Source organism: Plutella xylostella, chromosome 3 (genome assembly GCF_932276165.1).
Source record: "Plutella xylostella chromosome 3, ilPluXylo3.1, whole genome shotgun sequence".
NCBI lineage: Eukaryota > Metazoa > Arthropoda > Insecta > Lepidoptera > Plutellidae > Plutella > Plutella xylostella.
Genome location: NC_063983.1, coordinates 7,065,870 through 7,092,170, shown reverse-complemented (window position 1 = coordinate 7,092,170; position 26,301 = coordinate 7,065,870). Strand labels below are relative to the sequence as shown.

At 36.9% G+C, this 26,301-nt stretch overlaps 1 protein-coding gene across 7 annotated transcripts in view; it reads right to left on the bottom strand.

Annotated features, from left to right (window-relative positions):
• Window positions 1-638: 638 nt before the first annotated feature.
• Window positions 639-26,301, bottom strand: part of LOC105381839 (dual 3',5'-cyclic-AMP and -GMP phosphodiesterase 11) — a 158,643-nt gene continuing 132,980 nt past the window's right edge. For 6 of the 7 annotated variants that reach the window (XM_048623129.1, XM_048623134.1, XM_048623143.1 and 3 more), the window contains 13 exons: window positions 19,446-19,553; window positions 18,067-18,204; window positions 17,473-17,583; window positions 9,527-9,685; window positions 8,229-8,363; window positions 5,356-5,505; window positions 4,438-4,488; window positions 4,018-4,287; window positions 3,183-3,292; window positions 2,734-2,922; window positions 1,841-2,069; window positions 1,489-1,572; window positions 639-1,395 (listed from right to left, as the gene is read on the bottom strand). In XM_048623129.1, the coding sequence (XP_048479086.1) occupies window positions 1,057-1,395; window positions 1,489-1,572; window positions 1,841-2,069; window positions 2,734-2,922; window positions 3,183-3,292; window positions 4,018-4,287; window positions 4,438-4,488; window positions 5,356-5,505; window positions 8,229-8,363; window positions 9,527-9,685; window positions 17,473-17,583; window positions 18,067-18,204; window positions 19,446-19,553 (2,073 nt within the window). In that variant the 3' untranslated portion in view covers window positions 639-1,056. The remainder of the gene's footprint in view (window positions 1,396-1,488; window positions 1,573-1,840; window positions 2,070-2,733; window positions 2,923-3,182; window positions 3,293-4,017; window positions 4,288-4,437; window positions 4,489-5,355; window positions 5,506-8,228; window positions 8,364-9,526; window positions 9,686-17,472; window positions 17,584-18,066; window positions 18,205-19,445; window positions 19,554-26,301) is intronic. The other variant, XM_048623136.1, reaches the window with a different exon arrangement.

The following is a 26,301-nucleotide window of genomic DNA, read 5'->3' as shown; positions in this document are numbered from 1 at the left end:
GCGTGTGTGTGTTATCTAATATTTGTATTAGCTAACAGTTGCCTCAAAACACACACTGTGATTGTGATCTGCATACATCCTAGTTTAGACACAAACCTACAATACAAAACTAAAAGTGCCAAATTCTACCATCATAATCATAATACTCAAGGCTTAAAAAATTAAAGACAAACTCAATAATTTAGTACAATAAGACTTTTTGGTATTTAGGTCATTCATACGACATGTCACTTTTCCTATAACTAGTAAAATATTGTAAATATAAAATGTCATATTTAGTTAGTAAGTATTCATCAAAAGCGTTTCCTTTAAGGATTTTTAAACAAATGATTATGACATAAAGCGTTAAACACGAAATGAGGTAAGAACAGATATTTTACACTTGATTAATTTTCCTTAATTTTAACACTATCCAATATAGTCTATTTAAAATTACAAAAATAGTGAATGCGCTTATGTAAACTTATGAAAAAAGAAATCGCGCCATGTAGGTACCATTCCATTCACATTGCGCTAAATACATTTATGTACTACACGAATATCACACGATTCTCAATATTTACGCATTTTATGAACTTAAACATGACTATAGTTATCGAGAGACCAATAGAGGAAGTTTTAGGTTTTTTTTAGTAAAAAGTAGTTTATAAAATAGGAAAGGAAAAAAATGCAAGCAGTATTTATCAAGTAGGAACAAGGAGAAGTAACTGCTATAGAATGAGTTTGCAAAGTCAGGAGTACCTTACTGTACGAGACTTATAATCTAGCGGACGATTTGTATAATATTCTCTATTGGCCTACGATCATTGAGGTTCAGGACAAATCACCTCCAGGATACGCAGAAAACTATCCACTCTTCTGAAGTTATTTTTTAAATATTCTTACTTTATGTATAAGATTGTCTACTTAGGACATTATAAGTAATAATATAGTACAGACAGAGCCTACCAGTTAACAATCCGTTGTTTTCGGGTAGGTATGTGAAATCTATTTCAGAGAGTGGACTTGGTCAAGTATTAACAACTGGACCAAAGTGTCTGTTTTCAACTTCACCACTTAATTCATATCATTGAGCTGGCAGAACTTATTAGGTTCCCTTGCCAGCGCCAAAGAGTTATTACTTAGAAGTCCAACAACTGGGTTCTCTAAATTGTCGTATTTGGAATTAGTTTCCGAGGATAAACTGACAGCGCCACTGCTGTCTCCCTCGTAAGTGTTTTCTGTGTCGTCCACATTTTGGGAACTGATGCTAGATTTGTCATTTTTGTCCGGAAGTTCTTTTTCCATGTTGTAGTCTAGTTTGTTATCACTGCTGGAGAGGTCGATCCAGTGAGCACGATTGATTTTCACCCGATCTAGCATCGGTTGTAGAGCTGGTGATAGGACTGCGAATGCCTGGAAATAAGGATAAAAGTACTTAGATCGATGATTTCAAAGGAAATTAGTTCGCAATAACTGTCTTAAAAAGTGATTTGTTCGTACTCATACCTCATAAATAGGCAAGCAGATGGTGTCGATAAACTTGACCTGCATCGCCGGCAGCTCGTCTTCCTTATCTCTGTTCATGATGTCCTGTAAGAAATAACATAGAAAGTGTTAGCCGATAGTCTTGGCTTTTGTCTAAGCAATTAAATAATGCAATGCGAAATGAAAAAAAATCATATTATTATGTCACTGGAACTTTTTCAATTATCTTGAGCGTATTTATTCATGTTTTAAATAGCCTACTGTTGAGAAGATCGGTTGAAAAATGGCTTCCTTTGCCAGTTTAGATTTTGTAATAAAAAAAGACTCAACCAACTTATAATAAAAACACCAAACTCAACCAAAAAAAACTTACAATAGGCGTCAAGTTCAAATTCTGCCGTTCCAAATCTCCCTGCCGGAAGAACTCGCCGGCCACCAGAGCGGCCACCCGCCGCTCCACCGGCCAGGGCTTGGTAATGGCCGCCAGGTCGCACGCCGTCATCAACATGGCGCGCAGCAGCCCGCGCCGCTGCTCGCACTCGCCCCACGTCGGGGTCACCACCCGCTCCGTGCTCACCAGGTCGATGAACGCGTTGCGTTTACTGGAATTGTTAAGTTTTCTTTTGTTGTTATGGATTGTGGAATTTAAAGTTAAAGACATGAGTTTGATAAAAGAAATCCCATGATTTTCAAGACATAGTTATTATACCTTTAAGACCTAGTAAGTGGATTTTATCATACGCATGTTCGAATTTTCTTTAATGTATGTAAGACCATTGGTAATTTTGCGATTTCAAGAAGTTACAGGCGAATACTCGGTTGTAAATATAATCTACTAACGTATCTTATTTAATTAAAATTAAATTAAATTAAAAGATTGTCTCCTACAGTTAGATTATTTCACCACAGAAAGTATTTTAGATTAAGATATTGTTATGTTGTTCTTTGAGAGAGATAATTTATTTTTATTTTTGTTAAAATGTTTTAGTTTAAATTGTTTTAGAGATGCACCCATTTTCTATTTCTATTTGAAACTTCTTATTTTAATCTATTTTTAATTACTTACCTACATAAATTATGGTACCCCAAGATACGGGCAAAGCCTAGTTTGGGGACCACTTTATTAACTAAGATAACTTAAATAAGACATGTACAAATTATATTGTAATATTAGTGTACCTAACGGAAAATGTATGTACCTAAACTGTTTTTTGTGCAATAAAGTTTCTTTTTATTTATTATTTTTTTTTTTATTTATCTTCTTACCTAAAGTACACAGCCAGGTCTGTAGACAGAATAGCATCTTCGAGTACTTTGACGACCTTCTCGTAGTCATCCGAGGACAAATGCGCCAGTATCTGGTTTCCGGGCGAGTTGAGGATCATGAGACACTGGTCGAAATGGTGGTGTTCCATGGTCGATGTGGAATATAGCTGGGCTAGAGGTGATGACGCCCTGGAATTTAGGAATCATGGATTAAAAACAAGATTTTAGATGCACATTATGTTCTGTTATTTTAATGGATTTTAAGTGCTAATTTCGCCATAGTTGGTTAGAGCATAACCAGGGATTATAGGTTGACACATTGTCAAGAATAAAATTTAATATGGAGTTGACGTATAATTGATGGACCATTCCCTGGTTACGATCTAACCGATTATGGCGAAATTGGAGCTAAAGATGTAAAATTTAATGAATTTGCATACATAACTCACTTGATCTGAAAAGAGTTATTGGTCCCTCGATGATCAAGATCGTGGCACAAACAGCCAATGATTAGCGCCAAACATTCCAGTTCACCGAATATTTTCCACCATTGCGTTTCCTGAAAATGAAGCATCCGGCAATCAATATTAGATGAAGAATATAAATGAAAGGGTAAAATAAATTAACGAATTAAAATAAAATTATTTACAATTACTGAAAACTTAAATCCGTAATCCGCATTATCTGTATGAAATTAATATTATGAAAAATGCGAAATTCCAGAAGCTATATTTTATATCTTTCCTTCTTTATTTAAAAATAAACTACGAAAATATTCTCGTATCCTACTATTATTCTATTTTCACGAGCAAAATAAGAATAACATAAATCATTAGTTTTCGGCACATCAATCTAACGTTCCGCTTTCGTTATCAGAATCGCTAATCACCGAGAAACATGCGATAGTCTGCTGAAAGTAACATTAGGTGAACCTTTACTCATTCTTCTAGGTGAACCTTTACTCATTCTTCGTAAGTTCACTCTTTGTTTCAAAGTATTATCATTACTGCGTTACATGAAAGACGCCCATTACAGATACATTTGAGAAGAAAATAATAAGTAGCTAAAATGATGCTATGATCAAAAACTGCGTCCCATCCATTTCACTAAAACGGTAAATATATTTCTATGCAGCCTTCCAAAAATCTCTTTTATCAAACAATTAAGCAGCCTTTGCAAAAGCGGAGGTAAGTTTGACAAAAGTAGAAGGAGTAGGTAACTTCATCCCTACAAAATGCCAATTAGTTCACTGCTTATAAAAAATACTTTCATGATTCAACTCACCGTTAAAATAGCGAACATCATCTGTGCAACGTTGAACGCGTGCCGCCAGTTGTGATACGTAACATTCCGGTAGTTCTTCTTCACGCTGAGCAGCCACCGACACAGCACCCCGTAGTCTATATGGAACCGCTCCACAAAGTCTAGATCTAGGAACATTCGCAGGCAAGCCCTGAGCGTGTCGTCATCTGTCATGTCTATGTCATCGAACACTAGCTCGTGAAGGCTGAAGAAAACGGACGAAGGTATCCGGAGGGTCTGCAAAAATAAGTTCTACTTTTTAAATTATTATAAAACTTTACAGCACGGAAAGCGAGACACATAAAGGAGAGGTGTGTGGATAGGATAGGACGGTGAAGTAAATGATAAAAGAGAGTAGATTAAGGTGAGAAGTGAAGGTAGTTAGACTGATCATAAACTTACCCGTAATCTTTGGGCATCGTCCATTGATGCTGATGCGTGGTAACTTAAGACCTGCAAGTAATAATTAGAACACAGGTAAGTAATGTGCTATTTAAGTGGAGTAGGTGATAACTTGTAGTACTAACATACCAAGTAAAATAACAATCGATAACTTTCAAATAGGCATTTGTTAAAAAACACGAATTTCACCAAAATGACCCCGTTTCCTCATTGACAAACTTGATTCATTCATAAGTTTCATAACTTAATTGCCTAATAATATTATGAGCGTAAGCCCTTTAAAGCTCCCTCACTGTCTCACAGAACAGTAATTCAACTATGAGAGTTGCCGGTTCCATATTCAGGAATCATAAGTCTCTCGCATTTCCAAAACGATGGTAAATTTCCGTCACTCAAAGACTCATTCACCAGTTTTTCTTGGTTTATTAGCAGTAACAGCAATGGAACGATTTCTAAGTCGTTTTGGAATCTTCATTTTACAATGAATACCGCTCCCGGTAAGTCTTCAACATTCCAGTAACTCCATTAAATTATCGCAGAAGCCTTTAGCATCCATTCCGGCGATATGAATTTATAGCAGTGAAATTACACTACCCACATGAATCTATTTAAATCTCGCTATAAGCTATTTCAGTAGATGGTAGTAGGCAGATATGGAATTTACGTTGAATTATAAGTAATATTAAGTTTAAATAAGATATGGAGCAGAAAGTTTCAGGTTTTGTAGCTACTATGATAAAGATAACATCGGAAAATCGAGAAAATTTCAGCAAAACAAAATATTAATACCATAAATGTTTTTGTTGATTTCTACCATGTGTAATTTCCTTTATGGGTATGTTGATGGCGTCGAAAAATCTATAGCAAAACTAATACATTTTTCAGCAACACTAAGCAGAAGTAAAATAAAATACTCACATCAAGCGTAACGCTCTGCTTAGCCATGGCCGTGATAGCCTTTTCATACATGTGTGTATTGTGGATCCCCATTCCGCAGAATATCGCGAAAGCCTCCACAAAGTTCTCGTCATTCTTCGTGAACAGAAGACCGTCGAATTTGTTCACCAGCTGAGGACAATGCAAGTGGTTGGTTGTGAAATTTTGGTTCACTTGCCGACCGAATGGCGCAGTGGTTAGTGACCCTGACTACCCGAAGGTCCCGGGTTCGACTCCTGGCTGGGGCACATATTTGTTTAAACACAGGTATTTGTTCTCGGGTCTTGGATGTGCCCGTAATACGGCAATAGGCCCGCCCCCTATTACATTGGGACTAACATAACACTGGCGAAAAGTGGGTGCAGCAATGCACCTCTGCCTACCCCGCATGGGAGTACATTAGTACAAGGTGTGAGTGTTTTTTTTGTCTTGTTTAGCAGATTTTGGTTAGAATGAGATGTTATCGCTTTGAAGAATATTGGTATCTGTGACACATTTTAATGATATATTTACAGTTTAAAATAAACGTGCGTACCTAAATAGCATTTACTTAATACGTTTAATTTAAGTTAAATAAACAAATCGGTCAAAAGACTTCATTGGCTTTAAATAAAAAAAATGGACAAAATACGTAGAAATTCCGAAAAACACATTTGCTGATTCTTTCCAATTTGGATTCGCTGAAAATTTACTTAGGACGACTCGAGCCGACTTTGACATTTAAATCGTGGAAAATTGACAAACTACCCACTCCTCACGTAACTTAATTATCCCCGAGCAATTTAAATTTAATATCGAGTGTGTGGGCGAATGACATAACTTAAATTCGATTCGTGATATTTCATTACTAATTAGGATTCAGCCATTAGCCCGCGTTATCTAACTTATTAGCGTAGTAATGGATGTTTTATGTAAACACTGGAATTACTGTCGATACAACAATAATAAATGTTGAAACACGGTACACGCGATAATGGTGGAAAGTTCGTAAAGCTCTTGAACAAACTTGGCAATTACAATGAAATACCGTTATAAAACTATTGGAAAACAAGTATAAGCGATACATAAGCGCTTTAGCGGAACGATCTGAAGTTAGAATCAAGTCAATAAACACAAGTTAATCCCTACAGAATATGCTCAGTGGCCGGCTTAGTCGGAAACTATGCGACAAAATCTGTATCCGAAATAAGCCAACATTTCGCATGGTAACTGCAGCGCAGGGAGAATTAATAGCTTAATTATTTAAAGGATATATGCAGAGTGGACGTGCTGGCCCGAAAATCCCCAAGCTTAAACAATGCTTCTAGTATTCGCACCGCATTGCGCAACAGTTTCATTTTTTCCGCAAATTCCTGCGCGGGTTCCGTCTAAATTGTGGACGACATAATTTCCAACTACCTACACAATCGTAAAGCCTAAAGAGGTCGACGAGAATAATCTCACATGGAATTCAACCAATAAAACAAACCGTCACAATCTATTTTAACACTTTTCCAGACACATTCTTAAACATTTATTCAGAGATAACGACACAGAAGTAATAATCCAGAATGCCCAATGCGCAGTATAAATGACGCTGTATCAAATATAACAGCTTTTATAGTCAGTTTTCTGTTTAAAGTCTGTTAAAATTATTTCAGTTTCGTTGGAAATGCGAGTTCAAACTCGTAAAATGAAAAAGGGAAGTCGTCAAGATACCAGTTCAGTAGTTTCAGTCATTGTTTCATGCTTTAAAATAAAAAACTTTGGCAATAAAAATTATACGAATGGCAATTTTAATAACCTTGACGAAATTGAGTTTAAAAGAACATAAAAACTAACGAAAAATTCGTTAACTTTAAAATGTTAATGTTGAATCAGTTAAAGATTTATATCAAGCGAAGGTCTTGCTACATATTTTCATAAGTATCTAAGTACCTCAATCGTATATTGTACGTGACACCGGCAGTGTTTAAGAGCAAAACATATTGTCTTGGAAGAAACCCCACTTTGCCGTATAGATGGTCCGCATTATCGCACGCACGACCTAAGAAACAGCCGCAAGCATACAGAGCCATTCGCTTTAGTTAGGGAACATCCGGAACACTGCGAAAAATCAGAGCTGAGAGCGAAATACAGCATCGTATACGGAATACTGGCGCCTCGTGGATTTGTAAATGCTCACTTAGGCGACTTTTTTCACGAAAGTTAGCACAATGCCAGTGTCGGTTTTTGTTCGTTTTCACAAATGGTGGTGGATATAGGATTGTTTTGCCGCAGCCCGTAGCGTTTAACAGCCAGTCAAGAATGAAATGGAGTTGAGGACTGGCTGAGCTTAATTAAATTGCAGGTGCAGTTTCAGTGACCCTGTGTTCTGAACTTGGATGTGTGGATCATGAAGTCATATTGCAATGCGGATGTGAAATCAGAGATTTTAAATCGGAGTAAATAATAATTTACAGATTATTAACAGATTTGATTTGGAATAATTTTAAACCTGTTATATGTATACAAAAGTGACAGTTTTCCAGCAAAAATATTGAAAACAGATTTGTTCCTTTATTTGAATCAAGTGCAAATGGCGGAGTAAGCGACACTGTAACGGCAAAATGCAGCCTTGAAAAAATCCTTGAATTCCGGAAATAAAGGATATATTTTTCACTGTGCAGCTCGAGAACGTTGAAAAATGAAGTTCAAGATTACGACTGTCTGTCTTGTCGTATCTCCGCTTTATTTATGGTAAAGAAACTGCCTGGAAGATCTTCTGAAATTAGAATTTTATCTTTGGGTACTTAAACATTTACTCATGAAATGAATCGAATTAAGATGAAAGTCGGGGATGATGGAAATGCTCCAATAGGAAAGCTGTATGTTACCTGTATGACGCCGATGATTCGTCCTTCGGAATTCTTGATGGCCATGCAGAGTATCGTGTTGTGTTTGAACCCCGTGCCGTCGTCTACGGAGGGGTCAAACCGCGCGTCCAAATATGCATCCGGAATGTTCACCGTCTGAAAGATAAATAGTAGATTCTTAGTAGATAGGAATTACATGTAAGTACTCTTTTACCATAAGTATACTTATAGATGTGAAGGAGATATGTGTGGATACAGTTACAACCAAATAAAAGTGCTACAAATACCTACTGTTAGCACTATCCTTAAAGTATTATAAAAGCTTATTGTATATACTTTAGTCAGTACAGTAAGCAATTTGGGCATATTTACGAGAGTCTTATCTTCCAATTTATTATTGAAACATTTTGATATATCAGCGAGCCAAAATAGCTTTGCGAATCCATAAATCACATATTGATGACAGAAATTATTATACGTTTCGGAGATTTATTAACCGTTACCTAAGTACTTGCACAAAATAATACCTTTTCTAGACTTTATTTTATACGATGATATCAGGATTTCAAATTACTTAGTTTATGTTTATTTTTGCGAAAATTAGGTATATATATTAAATCAGCACTCTACTGTGGATTAAGAACTGTGGAGTCCATTTTCAGTTGCTAAGTATCGCTCATAGTAGAAAGATTTATGATTAAATTATAAAGCAATATATATTATTAATGATTGCTCTACACAATGCACGAAATATTCCATTTAATATGAAGCAATTTCGCCGAACATAAATCACTTAGATTTATTTCTACACTTCAATACTCATTGAAAGCTTTTTATTAAACTTTCTCAAGTGTAATTCCAATTCATGTGTATTCAACTCGCGACGAAAAAGAAAATTTTTCTACCATAAAAATATGTTTAAGCAGACAAAAAAGGCCCAACATTATATTCTCATAAGCTACTTTTCCCATACATGGCTCCCTTGGGTAGCATAGCCTATACGGATATAATTTGTCTTACATTTCCTTCCTAATTTTATTCTGCTCCTTCTAAAACGTTTTTCCCTGGGAATTCCGGTATAAAAAAGAACCCTATAAGTTAACCCAGGGTATAGACAGGGAGTCTATACCCTGGGTTAACTTACATACCAAATTATCTTAAAATTGCTCTAGCCGTTTCGCCGTGAAGAATAACATACACATTTCTTGAAAAAATCTCTTTGACACTGAAAAAGCTTCATCTGCCATTTCATTTATGTCATTGGAACTTTTTCATTGCTTGCGAGTGTATTTAGAGCACGATTAGTGAGTCAGTCTTACCTCCCCAGTAGTAGCCACATAGCCCGTGATCCCTATATTGATGGGGAAGCGGCTCTCATAGGGATGCGTCCGCGGCGTGCCGGGGTCCGCCGCGTCGCCCGCCTCCAGGTCAAACACGCGGGAGAAGCTGCCCTTGGACGCCTCGTGGACTAGCAGCACCTGGAATGAGAGGGGGATTAGTGTTGTGATGGATAGAAACTGACCAATGGCCGGTACATCGGTTCGAAGTCAAGAAACTCGCTCCACCAATCACATGCTCGTATTTATGGCGAATCGGGATATAGTGACGTTTATCTACAAACGAACCCGTTTAGAGGCAGCTGCTTCGGTGGCATGGCGTATTTATCATTGTAGATAAATAATAGATGTAAGTAATTGGTGGCATGCATATTGAAAGAATTATGATGATATGCTCTAAAATACCTACTGATTCGAATAGATGGGATATAAAATGCATTCTAACAAATTTGACAGTTCATTACAACGCTAATCCAAATCTAAAGGGATAGTAGTTGGTTCATTAAAATGTAAATCAAGCTCGAACTTCATTATCGTTGTAAGGAATAGGTACATCACAATATTCCCTGACCGTAACAACAACTTTGCTTTATAGGTAATAAAAAATATGATTATAAATAGTGAATAATTTTGATCTTTGTCTCACTTTGTCTGAAACTCCAAAGGGTTGCAATTGTATTTGTATAGCACCTATTGTCATCCATGATTTGCTTATATGTGTGTGTAAGTATCTGCTATAATGCGGCAAGTTACTTGGCGACCCTCCTTGCGGGGTGAAAGAAGTGGCGGGGGCGAGGTAGCACGACATGCTACACACTTAGAAAAGTGTGCCCGGATTAATCTCGCGATAGCTTGTAACTATTTCTGACGTAAGTAAAATTTTATTCTATGAATGTTCCCGTAAATGTCATATTTAGCTTAAAATTTATAGTTTGACAGCATTAAAATTTGGATGTTTACCTTCAGAATATCTACCAATTTGAATTTATTTATGTAAAAGTGTTTTATTTTATAAATCAATTTCCATGTCACTTTCATGTTCACTCTCTGTTTGAACTTGTTCATCGTCGTCGTCATCCTCATCTTCATCATCGTTTTCATTAACTTCAATTATAAATCTAAGACAAAAACCAATTTATGTTTAATTTACAATAAATTATAAATAAACAATAACATACCTGTCCAATACATCGTCAAATACTCTATCAGATTTATAATATTCGTCTTAATTTTTTATGACATGGTCGTCACAATTTCTCCACTTTTTAGGCGAATAATTAGAGAAAAGCAACTCTAAGTCTTTTATCTCTTTATCTAAGTTAGAGTCAATCGACGTTCTTGCGAGCTCGCCTTTCACGTACCGCCACACAAGTTCAATAGGATTTAATTCCGGGTGGTATGGGGGTAGGTGAAGCACGATATGACCATTTTCTTTCAAAATTTCATAAATTTTTTAATTTTTCTCTGTGTTTTGCTCATTAATTACTTTCATTAAATCACATAAATTTTGGTTGCTTTCCTAGTTACAAGAACTGACAACTGACGCACTGTCATATGGACTCTTCGTCTTTGTTGTTTACTTTTTCGTATCTGACTGCGCAGTACCAACCTTTAGCCGCGTAGCATGACTGATCCGGTACGCTGTTCTACAAGAAGCCCCTATATTGAGACATTATAGGATTTGTTGTTTTTAACGTTATTTTGTTGACGAATTATAGATACCTAATAATAATATAATGATAATATTAAAAAGGCCTCAACACTCATCCTAAGACTAATGGTCTCAGGATCAATGATCTCATGTGGGTCGCACTCAAATTATGACAGACTATATAAGACATGTGGCCGCCTCGGCTGCGCGGCCGAGACTGCCGTAACAATGACATGCAATGCACGCGTTGCCCTTCCCCGCTACCCTCCCGCTACCCGCTGTCGTCTTGGGTACCTCGTCCCCTCCGCGTCTTTCACCCCGCAAGGAGGGTCGCCAAGCAACTTGCCGCATTATAGTAAGTGTTGAGGCTTTATGCGTCTGTCTCCAGTCCAAGCCTGCAATCTTAACCCCGCCGGGACCTTTTTCCACATGGCTGGTCCCGAGAGCTTAGTACCAAACATGTCGCAGCCTAGACTGAGGGACGGGATTCCGAGCACGGATCAAATAACGCTTCACGCAGACATGTCATTGTCCTATGAGAATGGAACTAATAAAGCTGGGCGCGTTTGTAACAACGCAGAAATATATAGAGACAAGGGATAGGCTGTACTGGGAGCTAACGTAGAGTTGGATAGCTCAGATATCAGATGTATTGCAAAGATGCTAAGAAAATATTTTATTAATTTAAGTATTCTTTTATTGTAAAGTCTACAGAGAGAGTAATGCACAATCAGGTGGACTTACGGTAAAAGTACTTTCTGCCAGTCAACTTGCAGGAGTTGTACTTACTGTAGTAGTTATGTGGATGTGGTACAGGTGTGCAAAAAAAATTAAATAACTATACAATTTCGAGAAAGCTTACTACTGAAATCATACAATCAAGTCATTTGAAGATAGCACAAAAAATAATTCAGATCAACAGACTCGACATTAGTTTGTCGGCTGAAGATGAAAGTTTAGCCTCGCTAGCTCTGTGGAAAGCCTTTTATGAAATGCGACGGATGAATGACGTTCCAACTACCAGCGCCGACGTGACTCCTCCGTGCATTCATGATTTGAAATTACTTTACTGTTCTCTTTTATAGCTAGATCCGAACAACAAAACATCTAGACGTATTTTATAGTTTTACTGTGCTCTTTTCAATAGTTTCGAGGAGCTTCGGATCTAATATAAATAGTGGGGGAGTGAGAGGTTTTGGAATTAGAGAATATTATTTACAGTGACTGTAAAATGTAAATGACAAAAGAAACTAATAAATACAGTCGGCATTAGGACATTAATAAGTAAACAAACTTTTAACCCTTTAGGAGTGTATTTTCCATCAAGTAGATATAATTTTCAATATAGGTATTAGACCAATTTTGATTCAGTTTTTGTTTAAATCAATTTATAAAAAAAATCTGCTTTGCATTGCTCTTGTCAGTAAAATACGATGGGCTGAATAATATTAAATACTCAGACTAAGAGTAGGTAACATTACAAATAAGATTTACTTTGCTCGTCATGTCGGCAACTGGTGAACCTATTATACATATAAGTTTAGTATATAAGTTATTACCAAGCTTGGCGTTGTGTTCGTAAACTTCAAAGCTATAGCCGAATTCCATTAGCTTTGCTTAATTACGTTAATTTGAAACTTAAATTTAACTACACAATAGTTTATTAGCTGTGCAAACCGCTGTAATTGAATCCCTAACGAATTTTCTCGAGGGCCATTTCTGGACGCCGAAGTTATTCGATTAAATCGACGCTGTGACCCGCTTTGAATGTAAATTGAACTTGATTTTGGAAATTTTCTAATCAAACTTAATCTAATTAGGTATTTCGAAACAATCCACCGTGATTTAACTGGGCAAACCTACGCCATTCAAGCCCTCGTCAATATGATCTTTTTACGCCTCAATAAAACGTATCGTGCGTATGAATAAAACATTATCACAGTTATAAGGATCACCGTAGAGCGGCAAGGTTCCATGTACAACACGGTGGGCCTACTTCGCAGGAACAACTAGACTTCCATTAAGGGACTTTGAGCGCGTTATTTCTGCACATTGTTCTCGGCAATAATCGAGTTTTCCTTGGAAATGATCCAATAAAGTGTGGCCCCCGGGATCCCCCGCCTTCTCAACTCACGTCATTTTATCGCTCTTGAACGATAGACGTATCGTCATAAACATATTTTTCCCCAATACGTTCAGTGTCATTTATTTTGAACGAGGTAAGACGGGTTCATATAAAAAAAATAGGTAAAAAACTGTATTTTTTTGTAAATTAATTTACCGTAATATCTTCGTAATGAATATAACAAACAACTAATTGTGTCGAAAGTTGGACGAGGACTCATTTGAATCCTTCATTTTGTTTATGACGAAGACGCTTAGTGAATTTTACGACTGCAAAGGAAGTAAACTTAGGAGGAAATGACTTGGGGGGCTTTAATTTCAACCTTAACTGAACACAATTAAGGTTCAAGAGTTATTGGCAGTTTTATTTCAGCGCCGAATATTATTTACCGGTGACGTTGGTTGGTATTATAATGAATATTTCAAATTATCACTTAACTTGATGTTTTTCATCATCACTCCACGAGTTTTAAAGTCACATTAGAATCATGATTATATTTCTTTCTTCGTTTAGTTGTTAGCCAAGTAAGTTTCTGATCGAATATTGATTGTACCTAGTGGAACCTGTTGGAACCAACGTGATATCTGGATCCTTGTACTTAAGAGGAAAGCGTCGAAACGTCGTATTTAAGGGACATGGTACTCTAAATATTACGTACGCTTTTGTACCTTTAATACAAACAAATCGCCTAGTTTTGTCAGTTTGAAAACGTACATATGTGTATAGCTACTAATGAATGACCTTACTGACTGAACAAGACACGTGCAGTCCAAACAGCATCACACAGGCAATTAAATTAATTAAGAGACCGATCCTCACGCGATACATAACTTACGAATCTCTAAAACAGTCGATTTGGCGTTTATCCAAATAAGACGAGATGTATGTGTGTATGTGTATTCTATGTTCTAGCTACAGTAAAAATTATCCGCAGAACCGTTGAAATGGAGGATTGCCAAGCACATACATTACCAATAAGCTGTATGACCTATATGAGCAAGCAAAGGCGGGGATAAAACATATTTGTCAACGTTTTACTCTCAAAGTTAAACTGGATATCTGTCTGCCGGTATCCTATGCGATACATTACTTGAAGAGCAAACATAATTATATAGGTCGGAATAATTTAAGTAATGTTCCCGTTGGCAGGGGAATGTCGGGCACATATCCGGCACACTAACTTTAAATATTGGTCCGGCGAATAAAAGTTGATGTTTCATAGTGAAGTTAAAGATACATACACAACCGATGTTTATAGAACAGCTTTATTTGTTCCAATGGGAATATCACTGATAAAATTTCCCCCTATTTATTTTTCCACACATAGCTATTAAGTGATCAGATAACATGCACAAAATTGCCAAGTCTTTTTCAATCCCAAATCCCACCTGATTCAGCAGAAAATTTGAACTAAAATGGCGTTTTTCGTTACACGCAAGCAGATTCCCGGCTCATTAGTATAATCGAGAAGAGATAAAGAGCAAGCGGCCATTACAGACACATTTCTCCTGATAGATACAAACGACATGGCAGAAAACTATCAATTAGCATTCCCCTCATTACATCTTGATAAGACGACTGGCGCCGCGCCCGGCTGGCTTATCTAACTTATCGTTAAAGGCCCATCAACTGTATAATATAATCTCGCGTAGACAAATCTTTATCACCCAAAGCGTAGAGTAGAAAATTGCGTGCTTGTTCCTGCGTTTTTCTAGCAGCTCCCGCTACTGGGTATGTCGATTAAACTCGGATTAAAACGCTACGGATGAGCGACCACAGACCAGCCTCAGGCATGCAAATGACTTTCGTGATCATATTCGCAATAGGCACTAGAGCGTAGATGAGGTCTAGAAGAAAAATAGAGGAGTCTAAACGTTGGCAAATTGATTTGTAAAGTGGCATTCAATGCGAGTTTGTGCTACACTTCACTGAAGAGTGCAGTCTCTTTAGTCATTACATTTACTTGAAGTGCACTGTGAAAATAATCATAATATAAAGTAATTTTAAATTTCAAACATGTTAGTTTTAGTTTAAATACTCGGGTTACAACACGTAATTTAGCATTTTAAGTTTTTTATTATTTATAAACTTCAGCACTTTTAATCGTGACCCAACCCCATTGGGAGGCCTGTAGTCATGGAACAACGAGGACTCAGTATGTAGGGCACAAATGCAAAACATACTGCAAGATTTGATAACTGATGACTAAAATTGAGATTTGACAAAATTACTCGATGAATTTTGTAGGAAAATTTTAGTTCTGCTACCGACCGCCAGGGGCGCTGTTCGTTCATACAAAATGACTTGATGAATTCTACTTCACGTTCACGATGAAAATTTATGCAAATTTATGATTATAATATATTATAATATATTTATGATTATAATATATTTATATTATAATTTATGCAATGGTCTGATGTACAGACGCAGCCTGCCACATAAACAAATATAGACGATAGCCTGTAACTCAAACCGATTGAAACATATCGTGAGAAGACCCCCTGGACTAACAATCCAACATCGCGATCCAGATAACATTCATTAAGAGTAATTAGAAGTCATCCTAGAGCTAGTCTTGTGACTCCAATAACGTCGTTTATGGTCTGTTCGGTTGTAAGATTAACAATATACAAACAAGATGGTATGTCATTTACAAAAACGAAGCGAGAAATCTCCGCATTTTGTTTTCTGTCAAACCGTTTGAAGTTCAACCTCATGACAACTAAACCACAAATACACCAATGAATTGAACATAATCATTCAAAATAAGAGCTCTGTGGTAGAATTTGGGGATGGACAGTATGGACACTCCATCTAGTTCGTATTAAAATATCGTTTATTTATTTATTTATTTATTTATTAACATAAGGATCTCCAGCAGTTGACACAACAGACATACTTAACAGAAAATTTAACATAATAGAAATTTCGTTGTGAAAACCATTATAGGCGATCACGGCATTATCAAATAATACTATCTTAACGACAACAGTGACTTAAAACTAAATTATCTAAGCATAATATCATATTATAACAATATTAAAACTTGAACAGAAAATAACAATGTTAAAATTTAGTGGGTCAAAACTAACAAGGCAAATATTATCAGAAATAACAAGGCAAATATTCAATTCTGACATATCTTTTTCTTAAACGAACTGAAGGAGTCATGAAATCGTTGGTTCGGTTGTTCTGATAGCACCCATTCATATTTTATAGCTAGCAAAGATAATAAACACTTCATCACAATCGTAACAATTCGCAAAATCCAGTCCCATTCATGGTTGTATTTGATAATGGTGTAGAACAAAGCGGACTGGGGTTTGCTAATTAATGTGTATGTTCATTTTGTATCAATTGGAAATAATATCTGTGATTTATCTGGAAATTAATTTAGTCGGAAATGTTATTGTATTGTATAGCCTTATAGAGTATACTTAGGAAGGTCCATACAGAGTTTAAATAGCAGAATTCCGAAAAATTTAAACACAATGTCGAACTGAACTAATCCGTCTAAAAAGATAGGTAATGAATGACTAATTCAACTTGGTATGGAAGACTGAAAAACAAAATAAAATTGCTGCTAGGGTATATTTTTGTAAGAAAATTTATCACTTTGATGAACAATTAAATGATCAAAGTTTTCGGGGCCTGTATATATTTGATACTATTTCGCGTTATATCCGCAATGAACTTGAATTATTTCAGCTCTCCCGCACGGGTCACCGAGTATAGCCAATGATGCAAGCAGTTGAATAGTGACTTCCAGTTCTATTTTAAACTCTGGATGGCACAAAACTTTTTATAGGTACTTACTTGCCTTTTTCATAATGATTAAATTAAATTTGAATCTGATAGGACTGTCCTACTTTAATTTAGTAAATACGATTTGCGAAAACAAAAACTTGTACCTCTATAGGTTACCGTATAAGGGCCAGCTGAAAACCAGCGCTGTGATCTAATTGTCCACAGCGTATGCTGAGCTGGTGCCTTTTTGACGCTTTGGTCAGCAACCCTTGTTTGTTTTGTATTGTATTATTGTCTGTATATTGTTGTTGTTGTATTGTTTCATATTCAGTATTTTTGTTATTGTTGTCAGTGTCTCAAATAAATATTTCTTTGTTTCTTTCTAATTCTTTTATTACGCACCTGCACCCTCTGGCACCGGATGAGGCTCTGCGTGTGTGTCAGGATCCGCAGCACCATGTGCTCGATCGTGCTCTGCTCCTCGAACACCATGCGCGCCAGGTCCAGCAGCACCTGAGGCGGGAATCTAGTGTTAGTTGTCTATTCTACGTATGTGAACATTGTTGACTACTCCTTGTAAGGGCTAAATGATAATGGTCAAAAGATTGTATTGATGAAACATTGACGGACTTATCGATTCACTTTATTGACGAACCATTCATGGAACAATCGATTGTAGATGAACCGATTCAGATTCGTAACACCAATATAAATGGCTGTAGATATATTTTTGCTAATTACAATAAAAGTGAATTATGCTTAATATGTGTTTCTCCAATCCTCCACATTATAACCACTGCGCATCATCATCAGCCTATAGATGTTCACTGCTGGACGTAGGCCTCTCCCAAAGCACGCTACAGATGTGACCAGCCCACTGCCACTTAAGCTTACTAACTCTGTGAGCTATGTCGGTGAATTTAGTTCTCTGTCGGATTACTAATCTTTCTGTTTGTTGATGGCCGTGTGTGAGATGTCCCCACATATTATAATCACCTGGTTCCGCTTGACCTCCAGCTGGGACCGCTCGTACAGCTGCGCGTTCCGGAGCCCGATGCCGCAGAACTGCAGGTAGGCGGAGAACACCTTCTCGTCGTACGAAGTGAACGGACCGTCGTTCTGTTTGTTGATGACCTGCGGATGGATGAAATTTTGAGGTTAGAGAGAGATAGTACACTCTAAGTCTTGTATGGTTAGAGAGAGATATCTCGAGTAAGTTATGAAAAAGTTCCACCTGCCATTGCCGTTCCATAGTGTCAATGGAGCTTTTTCATTGCTCTCGTGAGTGTTGTACAGTAGGAGAGGGTCTGCGCATATTATTGAAGTGAATCTCTACCATTATTAAAAATTGATTTAATTTTTTACTTAGATTCTTAGACATTTTCTAGTGGAGTAGGAGTAATTATAAAGCTTTCAAGTTTTGGCTTTACAAAAAGTTCGGAAAGTGCCGTTTTCTTTTCTTCGTAGATCTATCTTCTCAGATTACAAAGTAAAAAAATGTAGCCTGTACAAATTATAATGAATATAAAAGATTTAAAAAATCGACACACTAATCGGATAAAATCTATGTAGGTACAAACTATGTACCTAACCTACCTATTGTAATAAAATCTTTATCCATTACAAATCTCTTTCTTTGAATGTGGATCAGTAAACAGAGCGACTGCTGGTAAGAGTGTGTTTGTCAACTGAGTGCATCACAGAGATCCTATATCTCTGCATATTTACAACTTCAGCCGGGGCCTTGAAAATGTAAATTGGCATCTGCTATTTACACAAGTTTGTCGAGTTCATGATCAGGGCGGCATTTGATCAGTGGCCGACGCGAAAGTAGACTATTTATCGCGCATTTCCAACTTTTCTTTGGCAGCGCAGGTATGTAGGTACGTACGTACATAAATTTAAATGTCTCTATATTTTAACATATTTATAATGACTTATTTTTGCACATAGAATTGAAACACGTGTTTCGCTGATTAATGAAGCTCTTAATTAAATTAGTCAAACCCTTTGCAAATTCTATGAAAACAGGGGTGTAATATCGATGGGGACATTTTTAAGAGTCAATCTCTCTGACCCAGAGCTGGTGGCATGATTTACATTTATAGGTATCTATAAAAAATACAGATGCAACACCTGTATATAAACGAAAGACATGGTAATAGCACTATCTTTAACTCAAAAACATAGGCTTACTGCCAGTTTCAATAACTCTATCTACCGATGACTGGTAGTACCAGCAGTGGGGTTTTGAATGATGTAATGTGTAATATGAATCGGGGCCTTTGTGAAATGGTGGTAGAATACTATGGAAAAATAATTGTAAAATTTACGTCGATTAAACCATTTGATTTTGAATTCTATAAATTATGAACCTGCGCCACGCCGATGACCTCTCCGTTGATGTCCTTGATGGGCATGCAGAGCAGCGAGCGCGTCTTGTACCCCGTCTGCTGGTCGATGTCGTGGTTGAACCGCTCGTCCTGAAACAACAAACATGACATTCATAAGTTTATAGAAAAAAATGCAAAAAAAACATGTTAAAGAGTCACCAGCCTAGGGCTAAGGGAATCACCAATGGGGGTGACTAATTCCTTCAATAGTGAGCTGAGGCCGCCAACAACGAGCCCATGTGCCTCAGTCATTGTTACTTACTGACATCCGGGATTCGTAAACAGGAGATCGCTGAAGCTAATGCCTCAGTACCTATAATAAGGAATTTAAGTACGTACGTAATAAGAGGTACTCTTACGGTGAAAGAAAACATTTTGAAGAAACGGGTATATCTAGATTGTAGTGCATTGTACTCATTCAAAAACGGCCTATCATGTGAATACGAAAAGCGAGTGGCTCGCTTGCGAGTCACCTGAAACTACCCCTCAGAGGATAACAGTCGTGAGCATATTATGTATGTATGATGAGATGTTTTCGTTAAATTACGTATACTGTGTTTCAGGTAGAATATTGCAGTGCAAATGCAGCCAGAACTAGTGCACGCTCTTGCAATTGTTAAATTTTCTGGCACAGGTGACGACAAGTATAAAGTGCAATACAGTACCAAAAATATAGTCCTTATAACCTACGACACAAGGACTAGGTACAGTGAAAAGTCTAAAGAGGCTGCCACGGCTGAACGTCTGCCTTTATTGAAACTCCTCTTAACCTATTCTTTTCCTCGTTTTATTTTATCTTCGAAGATGTTTCATACCTAAGTACCCTATCTCGTCTATTTCTGAAAAGATACTTATTGTATCTGAATAAGAAAACATTTTAACTTTAAATTAGTGATTTTTTTGGTTAGTTCTTTAAAAATAATTATGAGAACAGCGTCAATGTAAAGTAAATTCGTCCATTCTCTTAAGCGCTTGCAGTACTTCCTACCACTGAACACTACGTTGGCACAGTCCTTACTGTTTCCTATTCTTGATTACGCCGATGTAAGCTATCTTGACCTCACTGAAGAGCTACTCAACAAACTCGAACGTCTCCAGAACCTGTGCATCCGATTCATTTTCGGATTGCGCAAATATGATCACATTTCTGAGTATCGAGCTCAATTACAGTGGCTTCCGATTCGCCTTCGCCGGAATACTCATATTCTCAACATATTGTACAGTGTTTTAAATAACCCCTCATCTCCCCAATACCTGAAGAGCAAGTTCTCATTTTTGTGTTCTCATTCTCAGGGTAGAGCATTGAGGTCGGTAGAAAACAAATTGTTGAGCATTCCTGTTCATAATTCCGCCTCATATAGCGATTCATTCGCTATGAAGGCAGCGTGTCTGTGGAACTCCTTGCCAGAGTTACCTAAAAACTATTGATGTACTACCTAATAAATAAATTATTTATATGTATAAAGAAATACCTAACTATCAGTGCTTCTACTTTATGAATAAAATGATATAACTACCTACTTTAGCTAGTCTATGTTATATTGTATAAGTAACTTAATTATACCTAGTGCATAATTACCAATTACCTATACCTATGTAAATGACTTGTAATATTATTTAAGTTATTACCAATAAATGATTGAATTGAATTGAATTGAGAGAGCGTGCGACAATCACCATCGCTAGCAACTTTTTAAAAAAATGTGAAGAATCACTATTTTGAATCGTTAGGTTGGCAGATAAAATAATATATGTATATATATATTTTATAATATATATTATATATAGTTTAAAGTATATATGTATGCAGTTCTATTTTATATTTATAATTTATGATATTATTTATGAATATATTTGTAGTTTTGTTTCATGTTTGCTTTAATAATAGTTAGGTTAGGTTATTTCTTATTTTTGTTAATTGTACCTACTTCAAATTTAATTAGTTAAAAGATTTAATTTTCAATTTCTCTTTCACCCAGTCGTAGGTTGGCTGGAAGAAATTGCTTTTTGGCAATAAGCCCGCCTTCGTATACGTCATATATGTTTTAAATTTGTAATCTGTTTTGTATATTGTTTGTTTGTGTACAATAAAGCGTTTATAAATAAATAAATAAATTCATACAACCTAATTAAATTATCCCAATATTTACGTGAGTCTTTTACTTTCTATTAAAATAGATCAGGCACATAGAAAAAAGTCACTTTCTAATCAGCCCCCACCGTATAGTTATAATGCGGCAAGTTACTTGGCGACCCTCCTTGCGGGGTGAAAGAAGTGGCGGGGGCGAGGTAGCACGACATGCTACACACGTAGAAAAGTGTGCCCGGATTAATCTCGCGATAGCTTGTAACTATTTCTGACGTAAGTAAAATTTTATTCTATGAGTGTTCCCGTAAATGTCATATTTAGCTTAAAATTTATAGTTTGACAGCATTAAAATTTGGATGTTTACCTTCAGAATATCTACCAATTTGAATTTATTTATGTAAAAGTGTTTTATTTTATAAATCAATTTCCATGTCACTTTCATGTTCACTCTCTGTTTGAACTTGTTCATCGTCGTCGTCATCCTCATCTTCATCATCGTTTTCATTAACTTCAATTATAAATCTAAGACAAAAACCAATTTATGTTTAATTTACAATAAATTATAAATAAACAATAACATACCTGTCCAATACATCGTCAAATACTCTATCAGATTTATAATATTCGTCTTAATTTTTTATGACATGGTCGTCACAATTTCTCCACTTTTTAGGCGAATAATTAGAGAAAAGCAACTCTAAGTCTTTTATCTCTTTATCTAAGTTAGAGTCAATCGACGTTCTTGCGATTCATCTTCATCATCGTTTTCATTAACTTCAATTATAAATCTAAGACAAAAACCAATTTATGTTTAATTTACAATAAATTATAAATAAACAATAACATACCTGTCCAATACATCGTCAAATACTCTATCAGATTTATAATATTCGTCTTAATTTTTTATGACATGGTCGTCACAATTTCTCCACTTTTTAGGCGAATAATTAGAGAAAAGCAACTCTAAGTCTTTTATCTCTTTATCTAAGTTAGAGTCAATCGACGTTCTTGCGAGCTCGCCTTTCACGTACCGCCACACAAGTTCAATAGGATTTAATTCCGGGTGGTATGGGGGTAGGCGAAGCACGATATGACCATTTTTTTTCAAATCATCATCGTTTTGCTCATTAATTACTTTCATTAAATCACATAAATTTTGGTTGCTTTCCTAGTTACAAGAACTGACGCACTGTCATATGGACTCTTCGTCTTTGTTGTTTACTTTTTCGTATCTGACTGCGCAGTACCAACCTTTAGCCGCGTAGCATGACTGATCCGGTACGCTGTTCTACAAGAAGCCCCTATATTGAGACATTATACGATTTGTTGTTTTTAACGTTATTTTGTTGACGAATTATAGATACCTAATAATAATATAATGATAATATTAAAAAGGCCTCAACACTCATCCTAAGACTAATGGTCTCAGAATCAATGATCTCATGTGGGTCGCACTCAAATTATGACAGACAATATAAGACATGTGGCCGCCTCGGCTGCGCGGCCGAGACTGCCGTAACAATGACATGCAGTGCACGCGTTGCCCTTCCCCGCTACCCTTCCGCTACCCGCTGTCGTCTTGGGTACCTCGTCCCCTCCGCGTCTTTCACCCCGCAAGGAGGGTCGCCAAGCAACTTGCCAATCTTATAGTTATCGTCTGCAGTCGTTGTCACCCAACTCCACAAAAGAAAATAAATGAGACTCGACGAACCCTATCCAACTAACATGTGGCTGTAAGCCAAAAACCTGAACTGGAGAACCATCGTCCATTGAGTGCACTTGTTAACTACTCCTTTATCCAACACCTCTTCCTATCTTATCTATCTTTCTCCTCTTTCCCACTCATAGCAAACATGCTGAGTCAGAAAGAACAACAGTGTAAGTCGCCAGCTCCTATTGCAAAAATCAGGGTGGCGCAGAATGGATTTAAAACGTTCGCTGGACTTTCGATCTGCAAAACCAATACCGGTCGCTGGTTTAAGGCAATGCAGACTTTATGATCGCTGCAGTGAGCACAGTTCACCCTGGCGCTGACTGCTACTGGCATCCGGATTTTCCGGTCTGTTTGTTCCCGGTTAACCGCTGAACACTGATAGATTATTCAAATTAAAGGGATTTAGCAAACAAACAAATCATGGAGCTTGTTACGATAATGGTATTTTTTTATATTTTTTTAACGTCGGTTTTGGTGTAACGCATAAGGTCTTGGCTCTCATTCTTAGGGCCGTGGGTTCAATTCTGCCATATAGCAATGATTTCTTTAGAAATAAGAAACAAACTTACAGTGAAAACATCGTGAGGATTCAGTTAGTCGTGAGCTTATAAATATATTTTTTTATAACTTCACAGTGAGCAAAAGAAGTAGCGACAGAAAAACTTCTCGCAGATACACAACAAACACTCAGAAATGCATTTCACACAAAAAACATGACTTACGAACTCAATAACCGTAAAGCAGTGCATGAAATTCGATTCCAATGAAAGTTTCCCAGCGCGCACAAATTTTATTCCTTCTCTGGAGGGGAATAAAATCTTTCGTGGGAGAAACTTACAGTTCCTTCGATCCAGTTTGAAGAAATCAAAACCGTCGATCGAGATGAGATAGCCAGAGTTTGGCACTTTTACGAGCAAGTTCTGGGCGAGGTCATAAAAATAAATGATGACTATTGAACCAATGGTCAACTTTTATCCTTTACATTAAGGGTTAACTACGTGATCTCGGATGGATAATATCTTGGTGTTCGGTATGAATATTTTATCGGGTCGGATACTATTTATGTAGTCATGTTAGGTATTTTTACATGTTTACATGCACATCCATAGTACTGACATGAAGTATTACATTACATAAAGTGTGAATCATATACATAGTTGCAAGATATGTTTTCTTTAGAGCTTTTTTAATTTCCCCAACATATTCGTACACGAGGCTGGAATCTGGCAAAATGTCACGTCGGCCGGTGATAAATGTATTCTCCTCGGGAGATAGCATTGCGCAGGCCTCGAGGCATATGATTCTGCTCTCCTGTGACGTGAATCTCCTACATTATGGCCAAATAAAGCGATTATTGGAGACGAGTGGTTCCTAGTGAGATTGCGTGGAGACAAAAAGTATGCATGCGGGATAGTAGGATAATATGTAATGCTGCGCCTGCTAAGTTTAGAGATAATTATGACAATCTCCAGTCTAAGAGAAGGCCCATCTACTGCAGTTTGCTATTTAGGTACGGGTTATGTGTGTGAGTATTGTAATTGTATAGATTACTAGTAAACGTAAAATATAAGGATATCATATTTTAGAAAGAAATTCCTGTAACAAAAGCGAGCTGAACATTTTCCCAATACTTTATATCGTGGGTGTTCGATAAAGCAATTACGTCTGCCGCATCAGGAGCATCTGTGTAGACCAGCGGTTCCCAATCTGTGTTACGCGGAACCCAGAGGTTCCTTCAGCGGCCCTCAGAGTTAGGCAACTATTCAAGAATACTGAAATCGAGCTCTTATAGCGAAACTGGGCACCTACGAAAGTATAAGCTAAAATTCCGTCGAGAAACGGTGAGGAAAAAGGGATCCGTAGTGAAAATAGTTTAAGAACCGCTGGTATAAAGCCACGGCCACACTTCGCTTCCTGTAACCACCAATATTGTTATCGTAACAATTCCGGGCTCTTGTATTAGCTATCTCATCGTGGCCTGATCGCTTTGAAAATATGTATACAGGGTGGAATTTTGTTTGAGATCTTCTCGAAAGCTCGTACTAGTCGTACTGTATCATAGGTACTGTACTGAACAATATCTATTAAAATATACTAAATATTGAGATTTTATAAAAACGGTCCATCTACGAGGTTATTATAATTAATTATTTATATGTATTTAATACGGGAATATCCACTCACAAGCCATCGACTGACACAGGCATTATAAAAATACGATTATTCTGTTCAACCCTTTTTGTTTCGCAAAAATAATACAGTTTGGAAACAAGTAGGTATATTACCAAAATATGTAAAGCCAATGTGTGCGGAACGCTCACGCAATGCAAATGTTGTATTTGACATATTTTTCAAGATTTTTCCCTGTAAAAATCCTTTTGTATTGAGTGCGGTGTGCTGTATTTATATGTAAATTATTATCCGTACCTAAGTGCGCTGGCATTTACCTGGATTTGTAGAACATACTTAAAAAAACAGTTACATAAAGTTATATCCTTATATTCCTTATACGAGATGTAAAGAATTAATACTGGTATGCCTAGAAATTATATAATAATTAATTGACTGGAAATATCCGACTATAGGTCACATTAAAATTCAGTTTCAGATGGTACAGGGATGAGTAAGATACTACATAACTCCTCAAAGGATACTTTCCCGTGGCAGACACTAGTTGTTTTTAAAATTAATTTAACTACACGTTACTTTTGCGTACTGCCCTCCTATCTATTACACTGGAGCTAAAGACGGCGAAAAGTTAGTGTTTCAATCCACCACTACTACCACGAAAGAGAGGATATTAGTAGGTACAAGAATGTTTAAGTAACTCTCTGGCCAGCGAAGTGAGGCCCATTTCCAGTGCCACCATGACCCTGATCCCACCCAAGGTCACAGCATTGGAGGGCAGCCAGGGCGTGACGTCACCAGCCACCACGATCTTGGGACAGATACTGTCGCGTTATTCGATGATATACGGCATCTGCAAGACTGCCGTAATGTCCACAACCCAATGCATGTCTAAAAGTGGCAAGGAT